The 20,038-nt window shown below is 36.9% G+C and overlaps 1 protein-coding gene across 1 annotated transcript; it reads left to right on the top strand.

The window, feature by feature from the left end:
- The first annotated feature begins 281 nt into the window (after positions 1-281).
- grhl2b (grainyhead-like transcription factor 2b) lies at positions 282-19,818 on the top strand. The gene is made up of 16 exons (XM_026288458.1): positions 282-634; positions 2,757-2,943; positions 4,047-4,114; positions 4,199-4,556; positions 4,642-4,700; positions 5,439-5,595; positions 6,599-6,710; positions 12,627-12,721; positions 14,836-14,994; positions 15,645-15,702; positions 15,912-16,051; positions 16,347-16,384; positions 16,501-16,592; positions 18,285-18,370; positions 18,550-18,614; positions 18,696-19,818. The coding sequence occupies exons 1-16, from the start codon at positions 615-617 to the stop codon at positions 18,808-18,810; spliced, it is 1,809 nt and encodes a 602-aa protein (XP_026144243.1). The 5' UTR covers positions 282-614; the 3' UTR covers positions 18,811-19,818.
- The last annotated feature ends 220 nt before the right edge of the window (positions 19,819-20,038 follow it).

Here is a 20,038-nt window from a genome sequence, read left to right as displayed (position 1 = left end):
GTCCTCTCAGGTCTAAATATTTGGTTACAGTCTGGTACCAAATACCAAGGTTTCAGTTTTCAAAGAGAAAAAAAAGGATAATTGACAAACAACTCGTTTCCAGAGATCACACAAAGGCTTTTTCCATTATCCCCTTTATTTCTAATACAAATCTTAGGCTACAGGTGAGGAGGGTCTTCTAACCTGTCTTCTGAGGCGATAGCCAATCAGCGAGCGACATTTTCTCCGCCCGACCAATCAGAGCGCCGACCCGCCCCTACTTGAACCCAAATACTTTACACAGAAAAAAAGCCGTCAAAGTTTACCTATAGTTCTTTACGCAAACAATAATAACAATAAATGTAGATTTGACATGTAATTACATTTTTTAAAAATATATATAGTTTTTTTAATATATATAAATCACTCGTTGAAAGCTTCGCGAAGGTCTGGCCGGGCGTGCTCAGGTGTTTCCTACCTGCTCCTTCAGCCCTGGAGAAATAACCCGAGAGAGGAAAGTGGATTTACCTGTAGCCCGGGTTCTGGCATCTCTCACTCGCGCTCGGGCTTCTGTTACCTGCACCGACTTGAAAGTCCAGTTTCACAAGGAAGAATTAACGCGGAGGAAGAGGAATATGTCACAGGAGACAGACAGGTAAGAGTCAGGACTGCGACACAATCCTCCGTGACCTCCACACAAGCCTCGGAAACACACCGAGTGCCATTCTGCATGTGTAGCCTACTTTCAGAAAACTTTCAGATTTAACTCATACTAAAACCCGTATTTTATGATGGCATTAGTTACGTTAACGACGTTTAATGATATACAGGTTTTGTCTGGTTTATTGTGGTTTTTATTCATAAATACCACCGCATGAGGAAAGATTTTTTTTTTTTTTTTTTGCGGTCAAAACGCCATTTTTCACGGAGGAAACACCTTGAATATAAACTGCTTGAAATTCATTCCTGTTCATTTACACCTCAAATGAAATGTTTATTTTCTACATGACATGTTTTTTTACTAAAAATAGAGATTTTGTTTATTTATTTATATTTGTGCTGTATTATTTCGTTGTTGTTTTCTATATGTACATCGTTGACGTTCATCCTCACGTAGAAGCGTCACAATACTACGTTTGTGTGTTAGATTTAAAACACACAGTGTGTGTCTTATGCAAGGTTTGAAAAGTTTGTTTTAGCTCGATTGTTTTAATCTATGCAGTGTTAATCGATTGTGTCCTTCATAGTAACACCCAGTTTATTTACCTGTATGGTGATTAAACACATTTTAGTTTAAAATAGGTCAAGTAAATTGCTGTCTGTAATGAGTTGCTGGTCATAATACGAGTCTTGCGCCTCTCAGACATTCATTTATATGTGTGAAAGAGTTACATGGAACTTAATTAATGTGCTATTCCAATTAAATAGGGTGAATGAATGCTTAATATGATTTAGCTCCCCATACTAAACTATAGTAAATACTTAATCGCCTACACTATACGGAAATATTACATAGAAAAAGTGTAATTACCTTATAATCAGAATACATCCTTTTTTTGTTCCTTTGTATGATTTGTCTCAGAATATGTACCTTGTTTTACACTGCATTCCAAATAACAAAAATGATGTCTAAGGACACTAATGTCATCACATATCCACATATATTTCTTTTTAAAATAATGCTAAAGATACATGAGCTAAATTTTTCCACTTTGCCTGTATTGCACCCATTCTTTTCCAGCTCTGTGTGCACTGCTTGTGTCTACATCTCGTGTGTTTACCAGTGAATGACTATTGTGTTGTGAAGTCAATACTGGGACAACTACATTTCTAGAACTTTTTCAGTAAACTAAAGTGAACCCAACTTAGATTTACTTTTACACTCTGTGAATATATTCATAGCACAAAATGTAAAATCGTGAATTACTCACCCACTACTGAGGTTAAGAAAATTTGACAATTTACTTTTTTTAATTTACAGAGACAAATTAAAATAACAGAATCTGAATTTCATTATTTAATCCCATGTATATACACGTTTTTAATTAAAAAATATCATAAAAACAATAGATTATGGATCAATTGAATCTGCACATTTATACACTTCACTGGAAACCTTCTGCACCAGTTAGGAGCGCATGGATCATTTTTTTAACTTTAAATTAAAACAAGATTTGTTACCAAACTAACGTCTAACTAAATCCCAGTAAACAATTATTAAGACAATAGACACAAAACATCCTACATGAAACGAAAAAATATAAATAAAACTCAAAACTATTCAGATGAAAATTCAGTATTAATTTAAAAAGTATAGTGCATGACTATTCAATAAATATGATCTATGTTGTTTATAGACATCATCTGTTATAATGCTTGTGTTATTAAATTTTTATTATAGCCAAAACTTTATTTCTTATTTGGTGTGGCCAAAAAACAGTTTGTGGCCACTCTATGTTGCTGAAACCAGCTAGATATAGATTTAATATGGTATGATATCAAATAGAGAGACTAGAGCCAGCAGTGGCACTTCCTCATGTGTCACTGCATTGAAGCTGAAGTTGTCTGTCAGTCTGTGAAATGCAGAAGGACGTCTGTCAGAGTTAAGTTGGTTAGAAATGCCTGGCATCAATGCACTATACATCCAACAAAAGGCGCAGTGTGCAGGTTTGTTTTCATCAGTATGCAAAATAGAGCTTTTACATGAAGCTTTATCATTTGTGTTTCTGTTTGCTAGTGTGCTGATGTACTGTTTTGTGTCTGTGTGTGTGTCCCAGTAAGAGGCTGGTTGTAGTGGTACCCAATGAGACGTCCTTCCACCCACGCCGGGCCTACACCAGTGAGGACGAGGCCTGGAGGTCCTACCTGGAGAATCCTCTTACTGCGGCCACCAAGGCCATGATGAGCATCAATGGAGACGAAGACAGTGCTGCCGCCCTGGGGCTCCTCTATGAGTACTACAAGGTTGGGGACATCAGCTGAGTCTCTCACCGGCTTCACATTAATCACGTTTGCATGGCACATCATCATTCATTCACTTTAATGGTGTTCAGAACTTTGCTTTCTTGGGTGGAACACAGAAAGAGAAGTTTAGTAGAATGTTCAAGCCGCTCTTTTCCATACATACAGTGAAAGTGGATAGTAACCGGCCCTACAGTATCAAGCTCCCAAAATAACCATTAAAGTACTATAAAGTCAAACAGATTTATGCATTTTAACTACAAAAATTCAATCCATTTGTATTAGAGTTTAAATATAAAATGAGTATAAAATGTCAGTCACTCATAATTGAGTTGCGTGAGAATGAGAATTAAGAAATCATACTAAAATCAGTATGTTTGATTATTTTTGACCAATAATCCAATTTATTACATGTAAACCAGTCTTAATCATTTTAACTAATTGAATTAAGCTTGTTCCACAATTTCTGCTTTCTGATTAGAATTTGAATGCATTTGAAAATATGATTAAATAAAATCAAATGAATGCAAAAACGCATATACTTATTCATAATAAACTATGTCATGGTTGATTTTTTGCAACTTGTTCACTGTATTTCAATGTCAATTCATACGACAGGTTTAGGAAAAGTTCATCTAATCATTTATGTTTGATTAAGATGCAAGTTTCTGATATTGATATCAATTTTCAGTGCATTTATGTCCCAGTGAAATTATAATTTTTGGTATTTTGGCTAAAATGAGTGTAGCAGCATTTAGAGATGTCAACATGCCATGTGGTTACTTTTACACGTTCTCATACTTTCCATCATTTTTCATTCACAGTTTCTTGACTAATGAACGAAAACATAATTATATAATTCCCAGTGCAACCAAGGTACAACTTTATCGCGTACACCTCATTAGCCAAAACGAACAAGCACAGTAAGGACATGATGAAATTATGTTTCTTCGCTGATCCGATATGAAAGTTACATGGCAGAAGACAGTCAGGAAGTTTTCAGTTTATCTCTATGTAGTGCTAAATCTCCTTTCAAGCAGTTATGATTGAAACAGTGCCTACGCTACTATCAGTGCTGCTGTATTTTGATGTATTATCTTCTACAGGTGCCCAAAGATAAGAGAGTTTTGCCCATCAGTAAAGTGGTTGAAGTGTCAGAGGAACCAGAAAAGAGGTCAGTGAAATGATTAAAGCTAATGGAGTTGAATAAATGGACTTATTTCAGCTTTTCATCTCTTATGCTTCAATACTGTCTCAGAAACACTCCAGAGGGAAACAGCGGTCAGATGGAGCCGGAGACGGTGGATAATCACGTCCAGGTCCTGAAATCAGTGCCTGTTAATCTGTCGCTCACCACGGATCACCAGGAGAGTAAACGGGAGCAGTACGGCGTGTCTGCGGGAGAGAGCGGGAACGCTGCGCTGGTGAAGGCTGAGGTGTACACTCCTGTGTTCATGGCTTCAGCCGTTCACTACAGGACGGATGGAGAGGAACCGATGCGGGTCATCTGTGAGCAGACCCACTCGTTCGACACCTCGGCCGTGAGTCACAGTGGATACGGGAAGGATGAGCATCGCAGCAGTCCAGATAGCACGTATGAGGAAGACAGCAATGAAGTGAGAGCAGATTCATATTTGGTGCTTATGAAAGGTTGTTTAAAAACTTGTGTTTAATCAGTGGATGATTGTTTCTTTGATGCAGAAGTATCGCCCATCATCGCTTGGAGCTGATGACTTCATATTTGACCAGTCGGAGATGTTGTAAGTGCTTGTTTGTTTGTTTATGTGGAAATAACATACACGTCCAGTCAGATGTTTCTGAACAGTAAGATTTATTATGTTTTAATGACCCATTTATGATGGGTTAATGATGATCTTTTAAGAAGTTGCTTCTGCTTACCAAGCTTGCATTTATTTGATCCAAAGTACAGCAAAAACAGGAACATTTTGAAATATGATTTATTCCTGTGTGCAAAGCTGAATTTTCAGCATCATTGCTCCAGTCACATGATCCTTCAGAAATCATTCAAATATGATGATTTACTGCTCAAAAAACATTTATTATTATTATGTTGGAAACAGCTGAGTAGAATTGTTCAGGTTTCTTTGATGAACAGAAAGTTCAGAGAGTAATAGTAATCTTTTGTAACATTATACATTTCTTTATCATCACTTTTGATCAATTTAAAGCATCCTTGCTAAATAAAAGTATTAATTTCTGTACCCCCCCAATATATATATATATATATATATATATATATATACATATACCGACTCTTAAGTTTTTGAATAGTACATTGTATAATGTTTCAAAATATTTTTATTTCAGATAAATGCTGATCTTTGGATCTTTTTATTCATCAAAGAATCCTTAAAAAAACTATTGTTTTTTTAGACTTCTATAAAAAAAACATGAAAAATCTTTCTGTTCAGAAACCTTTGGCTGGTGGTGTACACCATAAGGCTTGTAATGTTATGATGAATCACGCTGTTCAACAGAGACACCTTCCAGTACACACTCGAGGCCAGCAGGTCGTTACGGCAGAAGCAGGGTGAAGGGCCTATGACCTACCTGAACAAAGGCCAGTTCTACGCTATTACACTGAGCGAGACCAGTGCAAATAAACGCCTCCGACATCCCATCAGCAAAGTGAGGGTGAGTGTGTAGGCCCGCCTTTTATCAAACCACAGAATCGAAGGAGCTTGCCAATTGAATTTGGGAGCTTTGATTACTAATTGGCATATGAAATAAATTTTTATTAAACATGTTAAGTGATTTTTAGCTCAAAATGAGTTTGTAGATAAAACTATAATAGTTCAAATGTATTTTGTTAAGAAATTGATGATATTATTCAGCAAGGCAAGAACATTCAATTACTCGAAAGTGGCAGTCAAGACATGTATAATGTCAAAGATTTCTATGGAAAATAAATGCTGTGTTTTATTAATCAAATAATCTGGAAAAAATGCATCAGGAATAAATTACATTTAAAATGTATTAAACAAGAATTCAGTAATAATATTTCACGATAATACTGTTTTTGATTAAATTAATGCGGCTTTGGTGAGACCTTGAAAATGTCCATCAAAACACAATCCTAGACTTTTGAACAGCAAGGGCTTGTGTCCAATAAAGTGTTTTTTTTTTTTACAAAGCTAGGATATAAAAAAAAATGTTTTTAATAATTTTTTTTTAAATGCCAGCAGCGTGACGAGTGCTGAGTGTCTTTTTCATGCTGAACGCTTGTGTGCTTTTCTCTCGGTGCGGAGAATTGATGTTAACTTTGGATAAACTGTCATCACTGTCACTTTTTAGTCAGCCGTCCAATCCCAGTGGAGGAGGGGTGGGACTAATAACACACTGACTAACTGTCACACATTACTACAGATAAAAAAAAATAATACTTGTAATATTTAATTCACGATGCATCTGCCATATTATTTCTGTGAATTTTCCATATCATAGCAAGACTGCCTGGGGTTTTCAGCTGGCTTAAAATGCTTTGGTGGACACATAGCCTAATGCATGACTATATCTTCCATTCTTGTTATGCTAATAACAATGCTAGTCAGCTCTAGATTGTTTGGAACTGGTATGAATTAACTGAGTGGACTGTGATAACCTCAGTTGACCTCCTTTCTCTCATTTCCTCTTTCAGAGTGTCATCATGGTTGTATTCAGTGAAGATAAGAACCGCGATGAGCAGCTCAAGTACTGGAAGTATTGGCACTCTCGCCAGCACACGGCAAAGCAGAGGGTTCTGGACATCGGTGAGGTTTCCTCTCCATTACTCAGGTCAAAGTTCAGGCTTGATTAGCTAGTTTGGGTGTGTTTGATAAGGATTGGAGCTAAACTCTGCAGGACAGTGGCACCCGGGTGAAGGATTGCACAGCCCTGCATTAAACAGAACAGGTTGCTTTAGCTATAAGTATATCAGCAGCAAGATTATCTTCAAACTGTAGTTGATGTGAAAGAGTAAACATTTTTTAATGCAGCGATGCGTGAGATTTGAGTTTGCATAGCTGAAAGAATTTGTGTTCTTGTACTTATGTAGATTATGTATCATTCTTTCCAAAAATCATTAACCAAGCTACTACTCAACACACTTTGGTCTAAATCGACTTATGTTGAAAGTACTTCTTGTCGTTAAAATGGTTCATTGTGCATCCGCTGCTAGTTTGAAGACATCCCAGAAGCCCTCAGGGCTCTCAGGAGATTGGTTCCTCTTGGTTTCCCTCCGCTCAAATAATGGGTACTAGGTTGTTAATGGCTATACACACAGATTATACACATTTTAACTAGAGAGTCTGCCCTGAGATTTTTTTTACAGATAGATACAGGGGCCTGCTGCATAAACACAGTCAACATAGTTACTAGCAGTTAACCAACTGACTTATGACCACTCTAGTGAAGAATCAATAAATTAAAATGTTATTGAAATGAATTTATTTCATGCGAAGTATACTACAAATACATTTTAATAAAAATACCCTGCAGTTGTACTTTTAGTGTATTAAACTGGTATATTTAAATTCTGCTAAACTGTAACAACTCAGTTAGTTTATTTGATTGAGCTAAAGTGAAACTATTGCAAGTATACTTTAGGTACACTTTAAACATCTTGCATTTGAAGACCAATTTTATTCAAAGACCATACAGTCCTCATCAATAGTGACATTAAAACAGATTTTAGGCTTAATATTCAGAAATGTACATTGTGCACAGGTAGTTTTCTAAATAATATGTATAATTTATATATCAGCAAGCCTAGAGCAATACGTCAGTGAATAGATTTAAACTATACTTAGTATGAAATAAATATATATTTTTTACTAGGGTAGTCTTGAAGAATTGTTTTAGCTGACTTACCTTTAAGATTAGTCTTAAGTAGTTTTTGCAAACAGCCACAGATCTCTCTACAGAGGTATTTTTGACATTTGGACAGATTTCATTCCTTATTGAATCTGAGGTGTTAATTAGTTATTAATTAGTTCATCGTTTCTTATCCCTTGAGAACCCAATTCCAAAATAAGCAATTTTTTTTTATTTTTACTCAAAAATTCTAAAACAATATGCTATCTTCATGTGCATTGGGTCAGAAAATAATTGGCTTTTTAAAATAAATTACAGTTCTTGACCATTACTGTGTGCTGTAGCCGGGTAATACCAAACTCCGCTACTGCGCTTTGCTTCGTAGACAGAAGTGAAATGAACTTGAGCGGAACTACGAAGTCTGACATAGTCAGGGTATATGTGCTGAGAGTTTGTAAATAGAATTTAAAAGGAGTACAAATAAAAAAAACTGGAGTAAATGTTAATAGATTTTAACACATTAAAAAAATAAATTGAATGCAATTAATTGAAAACTGGACTGTAATATATTCTTATAAATCTCTTTGTGACACATGCCCCTGGTTTCACAGACAAGGCTTAAGCTAGTGCCAGACTAAAATGCATGTCTGAGCGGTCTCAACTGAAATATCTTGTTCTGACATATCTTAAAATACGTGTCAAGATGCACACCTGTAATGTTTTTATCTAAGCCATTTTTGTAAAAGTTGCTTAAATATCTTATTTTAACTAAGGCCTAGTCTTGGCTTAACTAAGCCCTGTTTGTGGAACCGGCCTGGGTTTCACAGTTTTAACTCAAGGGACGTTTTTGAACACACACAAATGCATACATGTATGCATATAAATGCACGTGCACGCACACACACACACACACACACACACACACACCGCATGTCCTGCTTCCTTCTCCCATGTTTTTATCAAAAATTATCCCAATCTCCTCTTCTGGTGAATACTCCTTCTACAGCATGTGCATGTGTTTGTTTTTCTAATGATTTTCTAATGTTTGAATACAGCCCGGTTGGATGTGTTGACGAAGACACAGCTAGTTTAGGAAGGTTATCCACAGCTGCACGCCTTTTTACAATGTTCGTCCTGTTGGAGCAAGTTGGGGTTAAGTAAGGTGCACTGGTGTTAGGAGATCCCAAATATTCTTCAGCTCCATGAGTCACCCCACCTGGGATTTGAACTTGTGATCTTCAGATCACTAGCCCAGCTTCTTATTCAAGTTAAATGAGAGAAGAAAAAAATCATGAGGCCCAAAATGGTTGGAGTCCACTTGGCGTTGGGCAGCTATGAGTCCAAACATTTCACGTCTTATTCTCAGTCTTGTCACACCTTGAGAGAACAGTCGTCCTGAGCCTGTTGTTTCTTGTCCTCCCCTCATCTCCAGTAATCAGACGCTCTGTTATGCCCTTTGTCGAGATTTGGCCCCAAGACTTTCACAGCCTGGGAGCACCCGGAGGGAATATCTGAATCTGAATCTTTGTCTTAAACCATGCTTTCTTAGATGGGTCAAAAATAGAGGAATGTTTTGCTGATGCACTTCAAGGAGAGCTTTTGCGAAGAAAGTGATGGAAGATTGGTGAAGTGGACAGATCTTTGGGCACATGATATATGGCAGTATGCTGAAGCCAATAGAGGAGACAGTGACTGAAACCTGACACCTGCACAGTTGGGATTTGAATAGCAGTTGAGGCTGAGAATTGTTCCTCAGGCTTGGGGCCATGTCACTAGAGCTGGGATTTGAATGGGGCTATTTAACTGGGGGAGCTCGCTTACGGGCATCGTCGGGCGTGCTTGGTAAACCACCCAAAGGAGACCCATTGGGAAGGGTTTCGGCCTTCCTAATCTCCAAGTTACCTCAAAGTAAGACAGGTGTTGGGTTTACTTAACATAGACATAACAGCCCCTGTAATGACAGCTTATTAAATTACAAAGAACTTTGGAACTGAAGAAAGAAACTCTAATTAACCTAGGAAATCACAACTTAAAATTACCACTCCTATCTAGGGTTAATGATTTGAACAGACTTTTTTTTTGAGTCACAACAGTATTTCAAAATTTGGCACAACTTTTCTACGATGAGCATGTGTGTTACCTGTTGTAAGACAATGAATGACACCTTAAATTATGTGGCTAGTTGTACAAATGTCTGCGGTTTGATTTCTAAGTAATCTAATAACTTAAGTAGGGCTGCCGCTCTAATAGTCCACTACGTTAGTCGACGAAAAAAAAGGCTTAGTTGACTAAAATTGTATTAGATTAGTTGTAGAAAAAAAAGCTTGTGTCTTTGATGGAGTGATCGTTAATGACTGGTCATTGAGGTAATTATAGTATATCCAAAATGTTTGTTATTGAAACATAAATGTGTGTTATTAGGTGCATATCCAAGTGTTTGTGTGGAGTGTGGATGCTGTTAGCAAGCCACTGCATGACATGGAGGCGCTGGTGTGACTACTTGCATTTTTTTCTGATGACAGTGGAAACAACATAAAATACGCTGTAATTTTTTGCTCATACTGATAAGAGCAATACATCATTCAAAACTCTCAAGGGTTTTACTTTTATACCAATATCAGTAAAGGTTGTGCTTTTGTAAAATAAAGATAAGATATTTAAGTAATTAAAGTAATAAACATTCAGTTAGTTGACTAATGGCTTAAATCTGGGGCATAGCAGTAATTTCAAAAGTAATGGGGATGGAAATGTCAAATTTATGTTTTTTTTTTTTTTTTTCTAAATGACAGTTTAAAAAAATATATTTTTTTGATTCTATAATAATTTTTCCTTTATTTTCCTAATGACAGTTTTATAATTGGCTTACATACAATTTTTATTCCCCATAAAAAAGAAAAATATATATTATAGCTTTAATCCATCTTTTTTTTCCTGTAAGTGTGGGCGCGTCCATGTTATGAGTCTGGCTTCCAGTGTCATTTGCTTTCAGCTATTTTTAGCTGGACAAAACATTTTGCTGCTTGATATTGCAAATATGTGTCTTAGCATATTATTTTAACGTATTATCTTAATCATGAACACACTGGTTTGTAGTGTGTTGTTATTTTTCTCATTATTTTCCTACACCGACTAATAAATCGGAAGTCTTGTCTATAGGCTTACTTCAGTACTTCATGCTTAAATTTATGGACTTAATTGATTTTTTTACTGCACAATTAGTGTATAAAGCAAATTGGGTCCAACTACCAGCAAATATTCAAAGTTTATTCACAAAAAGAGACAGCTGTTACAATTTGACAGGTTATGGCCAACTTAAAGTACCAGCTTTCAGAACTACGAGGAAAACTATGTGTGTGACTGTGTGTGGTGTCAGGCTCTGGAATAACCTGAGAGCCCAACTCGAGCAGTCCCCATCCATTTTATCAATTTAAATCAAAGTAAAAACAAGTCATACTGTCTAATGATTCAACAGAATCATTGGATTCAACAGAATGGTTGTGAGTCATTATTGTTGATTGTATAGTTACTGGAATAGGACAACATAAATATGTGTCAATTGTCTTCTTGATTATAGTAAATGTATCTACTTTTTAAATGTATAAAAGGGCGTCTATAAGCTTAATCTTCTGCCTACTCATTTTGATCATCATATCCACGTTTTTTATTTAAATTTTCTTTTTTTATTATTTACTTATTCATTTGGGCATGTATCCTTCTTTAGTTTTGCCTACTGTGCTGAAACTTGTTATTATGTAGAACTTTGTGGAATGAATTTATTGCCTCCTAAAAAAAAGGCTTCTGTAGTAGCACTGCATTTTTCATATGCTTTATTTATTTATTACCTGGAGATGACTTGAAAAACACACATAAACCACATATATTGTTGTAATAAAAAAAAACATTTCTGCTTTTTATTCAACTTCGCTACAGTGATAGCTGTTTGCCTATCGCTGTATTACTTCTATGAGTCTATTTTGGAGTGTGCGAGAGCGCCCTCCAGCTTCGAGTTTGAATGAAACATAAATTGCATGAGAGTGTTTAGAGCTCTGTGATGTTCACATCGCCTCATTCTGGATATTAATAAAATGTGAGGTCATACATAGACTATCAAATATGCAAATAGACAATACTTGCATTTAAATCTAGATTTATACACTCTGACCATTGAAAACAGATTTATGTTTTATTGAAAGCAATGTATTCTATGCCCAGGGCTTAAATTAACAACTATTAATTGAGTAGAAATATCTTTACTGAGGGGCAGCCCAGACTTTTAGCCTGGTGGACATCAAAACAGACTCTTAGGAATTGCCACTCAAGAATTTAAAGTTAACAGCCGTAGCTAAACTAGCACAGACAGGCTGACTCCAGCCATCGAAACTGTTATGAGGTCACCCGTCCTTAATGGAAATCTATAAAGTAATGGCATTTATGGAGAATCACAGACATGCTCAAAGTGTGAGTGGTCATAAATGGCCTATCAAGTGGCTACTAAAAATCAAATGCTTGTTTACATTAACAGATAGGGGTTATCTAAAGTGGAAGGGGGCTGTTTTATGTACACTCGGCTTATCAGTCTTAAAACCACTCGTATTGGCAGACATTGTTTTAATTTCACCATTCCCAGACACCAGTTCATACATTACTCACAAAATGTAATCGTACACCATATAAGTTGTACATGTCTCTACCGCTGCAAGCATGAGTCTGTAGGTGAATTGTTTGCTGGTCTGGACTGCTTTCCGCAGCTGTGGTCTAGTGCTAGTGCTGCATAGTTGTAAAGTTAGTTTCTTAAACACAACATATCCTGGTTTGCTTTGTTTTTATTTCCAGCAAGTTCGAGAACTGACTTTTCCTGTTCTCTCTCTCTACAGCTGACTACAAAGAGAGCTATAACACAATTGGGAATATTGAAGAAATCGCTTACAATGCCGTGTCCCTTACCTGGGACGTGAATGAGGAGGCCAAGGTAAGTCATCCAGTGTGTGTTTTGGGTTTATGGACATCCTGCTTGCATTAATGGTCATTGATGAAGTGGCAGGTGTAGTTGTTTAACTCAACCAAAGGTTCACTTTTCAGTCCGACTACATCAGTGCATCTATTATTTTTTTCTCTCTCTCGTTTAGGTGCACTATCACCATTGTGTGTGATACACAAAATGTTATTGAGACACAGGGTGTTACGATATCTGATATGTGTATTTTACAGGCCCCGAGAGCCTTGTATAGCCTGATCTTTGATTCACAATACCCTGGTGCATCTTCCCCAGTCTCGTCTATTAATTTAAGCCTCTGTTTTCTCCTGGGTTTTGGGTTTCATCTGTATGCTAGCGAGAGTAGGAAATAGCCCTGGTGTGTGTACCAAACGCACACAAACCCGAGTCCAGATCCTCCCAGCCTCACAGGCAAAGTCCTGCTCTCCTATTGTGGCTCTTCTTTTGCAATACAGCTCCGTTCAAACACTCGCCTCTGGAGTATATTCAACCAAAGCTCTCTGCGCAAACATTTGCTTTTTAATGGGCCAACTCACCTGTTAATGTGGACTGTGTGGACAATGCAGCCGACCTTGAAAGGATATTTAAGTGTTTTTTTTTGAAGCATGCATTGGGGTGTGAAATGCTCTTGGTTTGATCTGATAAGCATCTGATTCTCTGACCTAACATACTCTTGACTTTTATTATAAGTCCTTTCAAAGCTCCTCTCATCAGGCTGGAGTGAGGGAAGCCATAAACTGAGTCTCCATGAGTCATTGACCTGTGAGGAGGAAATTACGTCCTTGTTGTTGTGTTAAAGGGCTCCGTTTATTTAACCAGAGGTCCACAGCTGGACAAATCATTTGAGCCTACAACATTCAACATTTTCTCAAAGACTTATGCTTTTATTTAATCAGAAGCACAGGAAAAACAGTAATATTGTGAAATATAATTACACATTTTCTATTTGAATATTTTTGGAAAATGTAATTTATTCCTGTGATGCAAAGCTGATTTTTCACCATTTTTGCTCCAGTCTTCAATGTCACAGGATCCTTCAGAAATCAGTCTAATATGCTGATTTGCTGCTCATTTTTATTATTATCAGTGTTGAAAACAGTTGTGCTGCTTCATATTTTTGTGTAAACCATTTTTTTCAGTATTCTTTGATGAATTGAACATTTCATTTACTATATTATTTGACCTCGAAATCTGTTATGTATTTACTGACTATTGATCAATTTAATGCATTCTTGTTAAATAAAAGTATTAATAATAAAAAAAAAAAAAAAAAAAAAATATATATATATATATATATTTATATATATATATATATATATATATATATATATATATATAATTCTAAACCAATCGGAATGAGCCCAGTTAGATTTCTGTCAGTGTTAAATGTTTTGCACAGAAATGAAGTGATTTAAGTCGATGCTTCTTAGAGGCTTCTCTGGTGGCATCTTAGAAATGAAAGGTTTTCCTTAAAGTGCTCATTTAGTTTAGTTTAGTCATGCATGCTTCACCTAACTCTGACCTCCTCCTTGTCCTCTGGCATTGGTAATGGTTGATTATATGAAGCTGTTAATAAGAAACCACATCAATATTTAGTGAGCAAGACTCTGTTTCCAAACCTTTGTGGAGTCAGAGGCTCAAAACTGCTTTGGAATTGAAATAAAAAAGATGACGGTTAAGATTAAGACTTGGTCTTACAGTAATATAAAACTATTTCCTTTAACGGGAACATTTGGTGTCCCGTGTAGCTGTTAGTGTGCAGTGTGAGCATTGCTTTCGGCAGCAGTCAGGGGCACAGACGGACGTGTCGAGGCAGGCACCTGTTTTGCGTGTGTAGGTGGATGGTGGGTGAAAAACAAGGTGCGCTTTCAATGGTCAGGAGGACTGCGTAGGTCAAACCGGAACAAGCTGTTAGAAAATATGAATATGGCAGTTCTTATGCAACGGTCTGTTACGTGTGCATCTAGATACCTACATCATCATCTCAGCAGTGGCAGAGTTTTGCTCCGTCAGACACCACTGTAACATGCTTGTTTCCTACACATGAATCCTCACGTGTGGCTGTTTTTGTCTTGTTCTCTGATTGGTAGATCTTCGTCACGGTGAACTGTCTGAGCACAGATTTCTCCTCTCAGAAGGGGGTGAAGGGTCTTCCTCTGATGATCCAGATCGACACCTACAGCTACAACAACCGCAGCAACAAACCCCTGCACAGAGCCTACTGCCAGATCAAGGTCTTCTGTGATAAGGTGAGCCTTGACCTTTCACCTTTGAACCAATGCATGTAGTATCCCAACATATGCGGTGCGTCCGAAATCGCATACTGAGAAGGAACTACATTTACTTCTATATAGTGTGAATGTGGGTAGTAAGAATAAATTCGGACGTACTGCATCCGCCATGTTGTTATTGTCACATGACCGACCCGCATCAGTTGCGTCGCTTCCCAGTCATTCATGAATCCTCTCCCGTGGCCTCATGGGATACTAAAGTACCGCTGAACACGCACTTCAGAATCCGGACGGGAGTAGGTCACCCTGTACTTTTCACCTACTGTTAAACCTTTAAAAAAATATGTAAATATTACAAAGGGTTTCCTGATGTATTTTATGTTGTAGAATATAACCGTTTTCCTCCAGACGTTAAAACCCATTTGAAATCTCATTGAGCAGTAGTGCTAAAATGCTTGAATGATCAAATGTTTCCAGGTTTTGGCACTGTCTATGCACTATCACTTATTTTAATCAGCAGTGAAGGGCTGTTACCTAGTGGGCCATTAGACTTCATAGTAACTGTAGCGCCACCTTGTGGTTGTCCATTAGTGTTACTTTCCACAGTCCTCACAGACTTTCTTTAGTGTTTCTAATTTCTCTTTTCTATCTGTGTTTGTGCGGCTCAGGGAGCGGAGAGGAAGATCAGAGATGAGGAGAGGAAACAGAACCGCAAGAAGACTAAAGGTCTGACTGAAAGTGTCTCCAATTCATACAACAATGATTTTTGATGGGTTTTTTTTGTTCAAATAAAGAGGCTTTAGTTACATCACAGGCTTGAATCATGATGTGCTGTAATAACTAGTGGCAGGTGATATTGGGTAGCATTCGATCGGACAGAAACCTTTATTATCATCAATAACAGTAATTCTTACATGTGCAACTCCTCTCGTCAGGAAAGGATGGCGGCGTCGGGGCGGTGTCTGTCCCGAAAAAATGCGACGCCACCCTCTTTAAAAGGATGAGTGATTTGGATGCCCAGCCGGTTCTCTTCATCCCGGATGTGCACTTTGGGAACCTACAGAGGGCAGGCCAGGTACGAGTCAGTCTGAAAACACCCTCAGTGACCAGAGCTCATTAAAGAAGTGTCATGAAGACCTCAGAGGTCCATTGAGTGTCTAACGAGACTGACACTTATTCGAGAGCGTCTGACCTTTCATAAGGTCACGCTTGCCCTCCTCATGTGTGTGTCTTGATACTAGAGATATCTGTTGAACTGGTCACTGGAGGCTCTGTTTTTAAACTCGTTCTGAACGTTTCAGAGATGTTTGATTCTGAATGTCTACAGGAAGTAAAACTACTAACTTCTGTTTGTGCACAACTCTTCACAGGTGTTTGCATTTAATACAGAGGAGATTGAACGCGAAGGGTGAGTTTGACATCACATCACCTCATAGTTAAGTACTGTCACTGATGGGCTCCTGGAGAACATGCTGAGAGGACTGTGATCATGTGATGGGTCAGCTGTGATTGTGTTTGTGGTAGGAGTGTGCTGGTGAAGAGGATGTTCCGGCCGTCCGAGGAGGACTTCTGTCCACCGCCTCACAAACAGCTCAGAGACGAGACACAGAAGAGAGGTCAGACACACCTACAGCTCCCAAACACATCTCACGGGACAATCAGACTCTTTTACATATCTGTACGTGAACATAATGTTCAAATGAGATTGTACGGATTCATATGAATTAGCCACCAGTTTGCCAAAAATAGTTGAGATTTTTATTGTATTTTCTGCTACTTCACAGAACTGAAAAAATAAGAACAGTTTCAAGACAAGTCATTAACATATATATATATATATATATATATATATATATATATATATATATATATATATAAATAAAGAAAAATTCACTGAACCTTTTGTAGAATTCTAATGTTGGAAAGTCATTTTCTTAAAAATTTGGTGTTGGTTGTAGCAAAATAAATAAATAAATATCCATATGTGACCATGGAGCAAAAAAACAGTCTTAAGTGTAAATTTTTCAAAATTAAGATTTATAAAATTGACAATAAATAGGCTTTATTAGGATCAGACAGTATTTGGCTGAGATACAACTATTTGAAAATCTGGAATCTGAGGGAGCAAAAAAAATCTAAATATGAAGAAAATCACCTTTGAAATTGTCCAAATGAATTCTTAGCAATGCATATTAATAATCGAAAATTAAGTATATATATATATATATAAATATATATATATATGGAAGGAAATGTACAAAATATCTTCATTGTTTTTACATAATATCCTAATGATTTTTGGCATAAAAGAAAAATAGATAATTTTGACCCATGCAATGATGATTTTTCAGATATTGCAAAAAATATAACGTTACCAAAGTGACTTAACACTCCAGGGTCACATACCGTATATATAAATTCTCAGTTTCTTTGGATTTATGCTTTTTTATTTATGTATTTGAATAAAACAACCTTTTTTAATTCTGTTAACAACTGATGACAGTTCTTCCAAAAATTAAATCAAAATGTCATTTAGAGCTTTTTTTTTCTTTTTTGCATAAAATTATAATTCATTAAAATAAGAAAAATATATCTATGACTTTGGTTGGTCAAGAGAAAAAATATATACTAATCCTGTTTTTTTATTATTGTATTTTCTGGACCGCTGAGTGTTTTATTTGGAAGAGAACGCCTCGGATCTGCTGATCTTGTTTACTTTGACGTCTACTCAGTCCATTTAATTATGCTCGTATGAAAACCTTGTCGTTTACAATTGTCGTTTTTCTATTATTATTTTTATTATTAATGTTCGTTTGTTTTTTCCTCTCTTTCCTCCTGTGTTTATATGGGGTTTTGATTTGTGTTCAGAATTGTGTGTAAAGAGGGGAAAAATATATATAATAATGAATTCTTTCAAACTGCAAGTTGTTGTTCTGTCTTCTATCAACAAACATACAAGCGATCCATCTAGTTTTACTGTAGTTTAAAAATCTCCCTGGGTTATCACGGTATTTTGATATTTATTTGGTGACAGGCCAAAATCCTGTCTGGCGCCCGAACTAAGAAATAGATACGGTTTCCAAAAGATCACTAGGGTGCGCCACCATTACACATGTTTATATTCATCTTTAGACAACACAATTACAGTGTTGAGTTAAGAAATCAGTATTTGGTGGAATAACCCTGGTTTTCACTCACAACAAATGAGAACATTCACTACATTCATAAGACTGGACAGAATCTGAACACGGTGTGGAGTTAAATGGAAACAGACTCTGACCTAGTCTAAGCAGAGGTTGTGTTTACAGTGCTCCTGTACGTGAGGAAGGAGTCGGACGAGGTGTTTGACGCTCTGATGCTGCGCTCGCCCACTCTCAGAGGACTCATGGACGCAGTGAGTATCCACATCACTCAATAAGAGAGGGGGGAAATCAATGGTGCATCCATTTGAAAAGGACAGATCAGATGTAAACATCAAATGATTAGCACCAAAGTAATGCAATCTGAGTGAATACTGAACACATTTCCAAAGATCAGATCATCGCTGATGTGCGATTTCTTTCATATCAACAGATTTCAGAGAAGTACGGTGTTCCTGTTGACAGAATGGCCAAGATTTACAAGAAGAGCAAGAAAGGGTAAGTGATTTCTTGAATAAAATCTACATGATGATTGGGCTAATACGCCAGTCGTGATTTTGTGTGTCCTCTCCGTCGCAGGATCCTGGTGAACATGGACGACAATATCATCGAGCACTACTCTAACGAGGACACGTTTATCCTGAGTATCGAGAGCTACGCAGAAGCTTATAAAATCACATTAATGGAAATATGAACGCCAGCACACGTCTTTCTTACTTCAGTATGTTTAAAGCTCAGAGACTTGTTACTTGGAGCTGGTGGGATTCAACATCAGCTGTCCAGCTAAAGCTGACATACCTCATTTTTAACAGCCCTTAAGTATGATTTTTAACGGTCAAAAGAGTTTCAGTGCATCCCAGACATGTCCACATGTGGATGGGAAAGACTTTTGCTATCTTCGGCTTCACTTTTAAGGACCAAACTACAGACTGTTTCACATTTCACTTGATTTTGGAGACCAGCATTAGCACCTGTCTGAAATTTCAGCGTTTTTTTCCAAAGGATTTCACTGGAGCGGAGTTAGATGAGATACATGATCTCCTCATCACATCAAAATGCTGGGAATACAGTACGGATATTCAACAAAAGCAAGCGTCTTTTGGAAATTATAATGCTAAGTACATTTGCTTGCAGCAAAAATATGAATTTGGGACTTTTCTGTAGAGTTTAGGACTCTGCAGAGCGACTTATCTCTGAAATACTGTGTCCAATACTGTCAATGTAATGTTTGTGTGTGTGTGTGTGTGTTCATTAATATTATTGTTAATGTTAGCTTGGTAGATATGATTCAGCTTCTTACTCACTTTTTTCTGAAGCGTAAAGAAGCTGTTTTTATGAGACTGTGCCATTTCAAGTTTTTTTTTGTATGCTTAATAGAGAAAAGCAGGAATTATGTATAAAAACTTTAATGTTAAACTGTACAGTACCGAATCTGAGAAAAGTCCCTTTGGTTTCAAATGCAAAAGATTGCATGACCTTTCGGAGATCTGAACATGTATCTTCACGTCAAGATACAAGCATCTCTCCCAGTTTTAGTCAGGATTTTTGAGTCTTAAAGCCTGGTTCATTTCTAGTGTTTGTGTATAACATTAACGGTGTAGTGCAGATTCAGTTGAGCGGCTCCATTCAAAATCATTGTCTTCCAAACCAAATCATGGAAAAGGGCACTTCATGTATGTAAATAAATGCATTTTTATCAAGATTTGATTGTTTTTTCACACTACAATTAAAGGGATTGTTTACTCAAAATGTGCTGAAAATTTACATTGTCATAAACATAGATATTCACATAAATATCCATTGCTTTCAGCTAAAATACAAGTCCATAATCCATAATAGCAGAAAAAGTCCATCCACTGTTGTTTTCTCACGTCAAAATCAACAAACATATTTGTTTAGAGCCGTTATGGCTTGTTAATGGT

This window comes from Carassius auratus, chromosome 19 (genome assembly GCF_003368295.1).
Source record: "Carassius auratus strain Wakin chromosome 19, ASM336829v1, whole genome shotgun sequence".
Lineage (NCBI taxonomy): Eukaryota > Metazoa > Chordata > Actinopteri > Cypriniformes > Cyprinidae > Carassius > Carassius auratus.
This window is presented reverse-complemented; position numbering and strand designations above follow the sequence as displayed.

Bases quoted from the DNA above. Each gene is read 5' to 3' on its own strand.
- grhl2b (XM_026288458.1), top strand. From the start codon at position 615: ATGTCACAGGAGACAGACAG. The intron at 4,557-4,641 runs GTGAGAGCAGAT...TCTTTGATGCAG, and splicing joins ATGAGGAAGACAGCAATGAA to AAGTATCGCCCATCATCGCT. The intron at 5,596-6,598 runs GTGAGTGTGTAG...TTCCTCTTTCAG, and splicing joins ATCCCATCAGCAAAGTGAGG to AGTGTCATCATGGTTGTATT.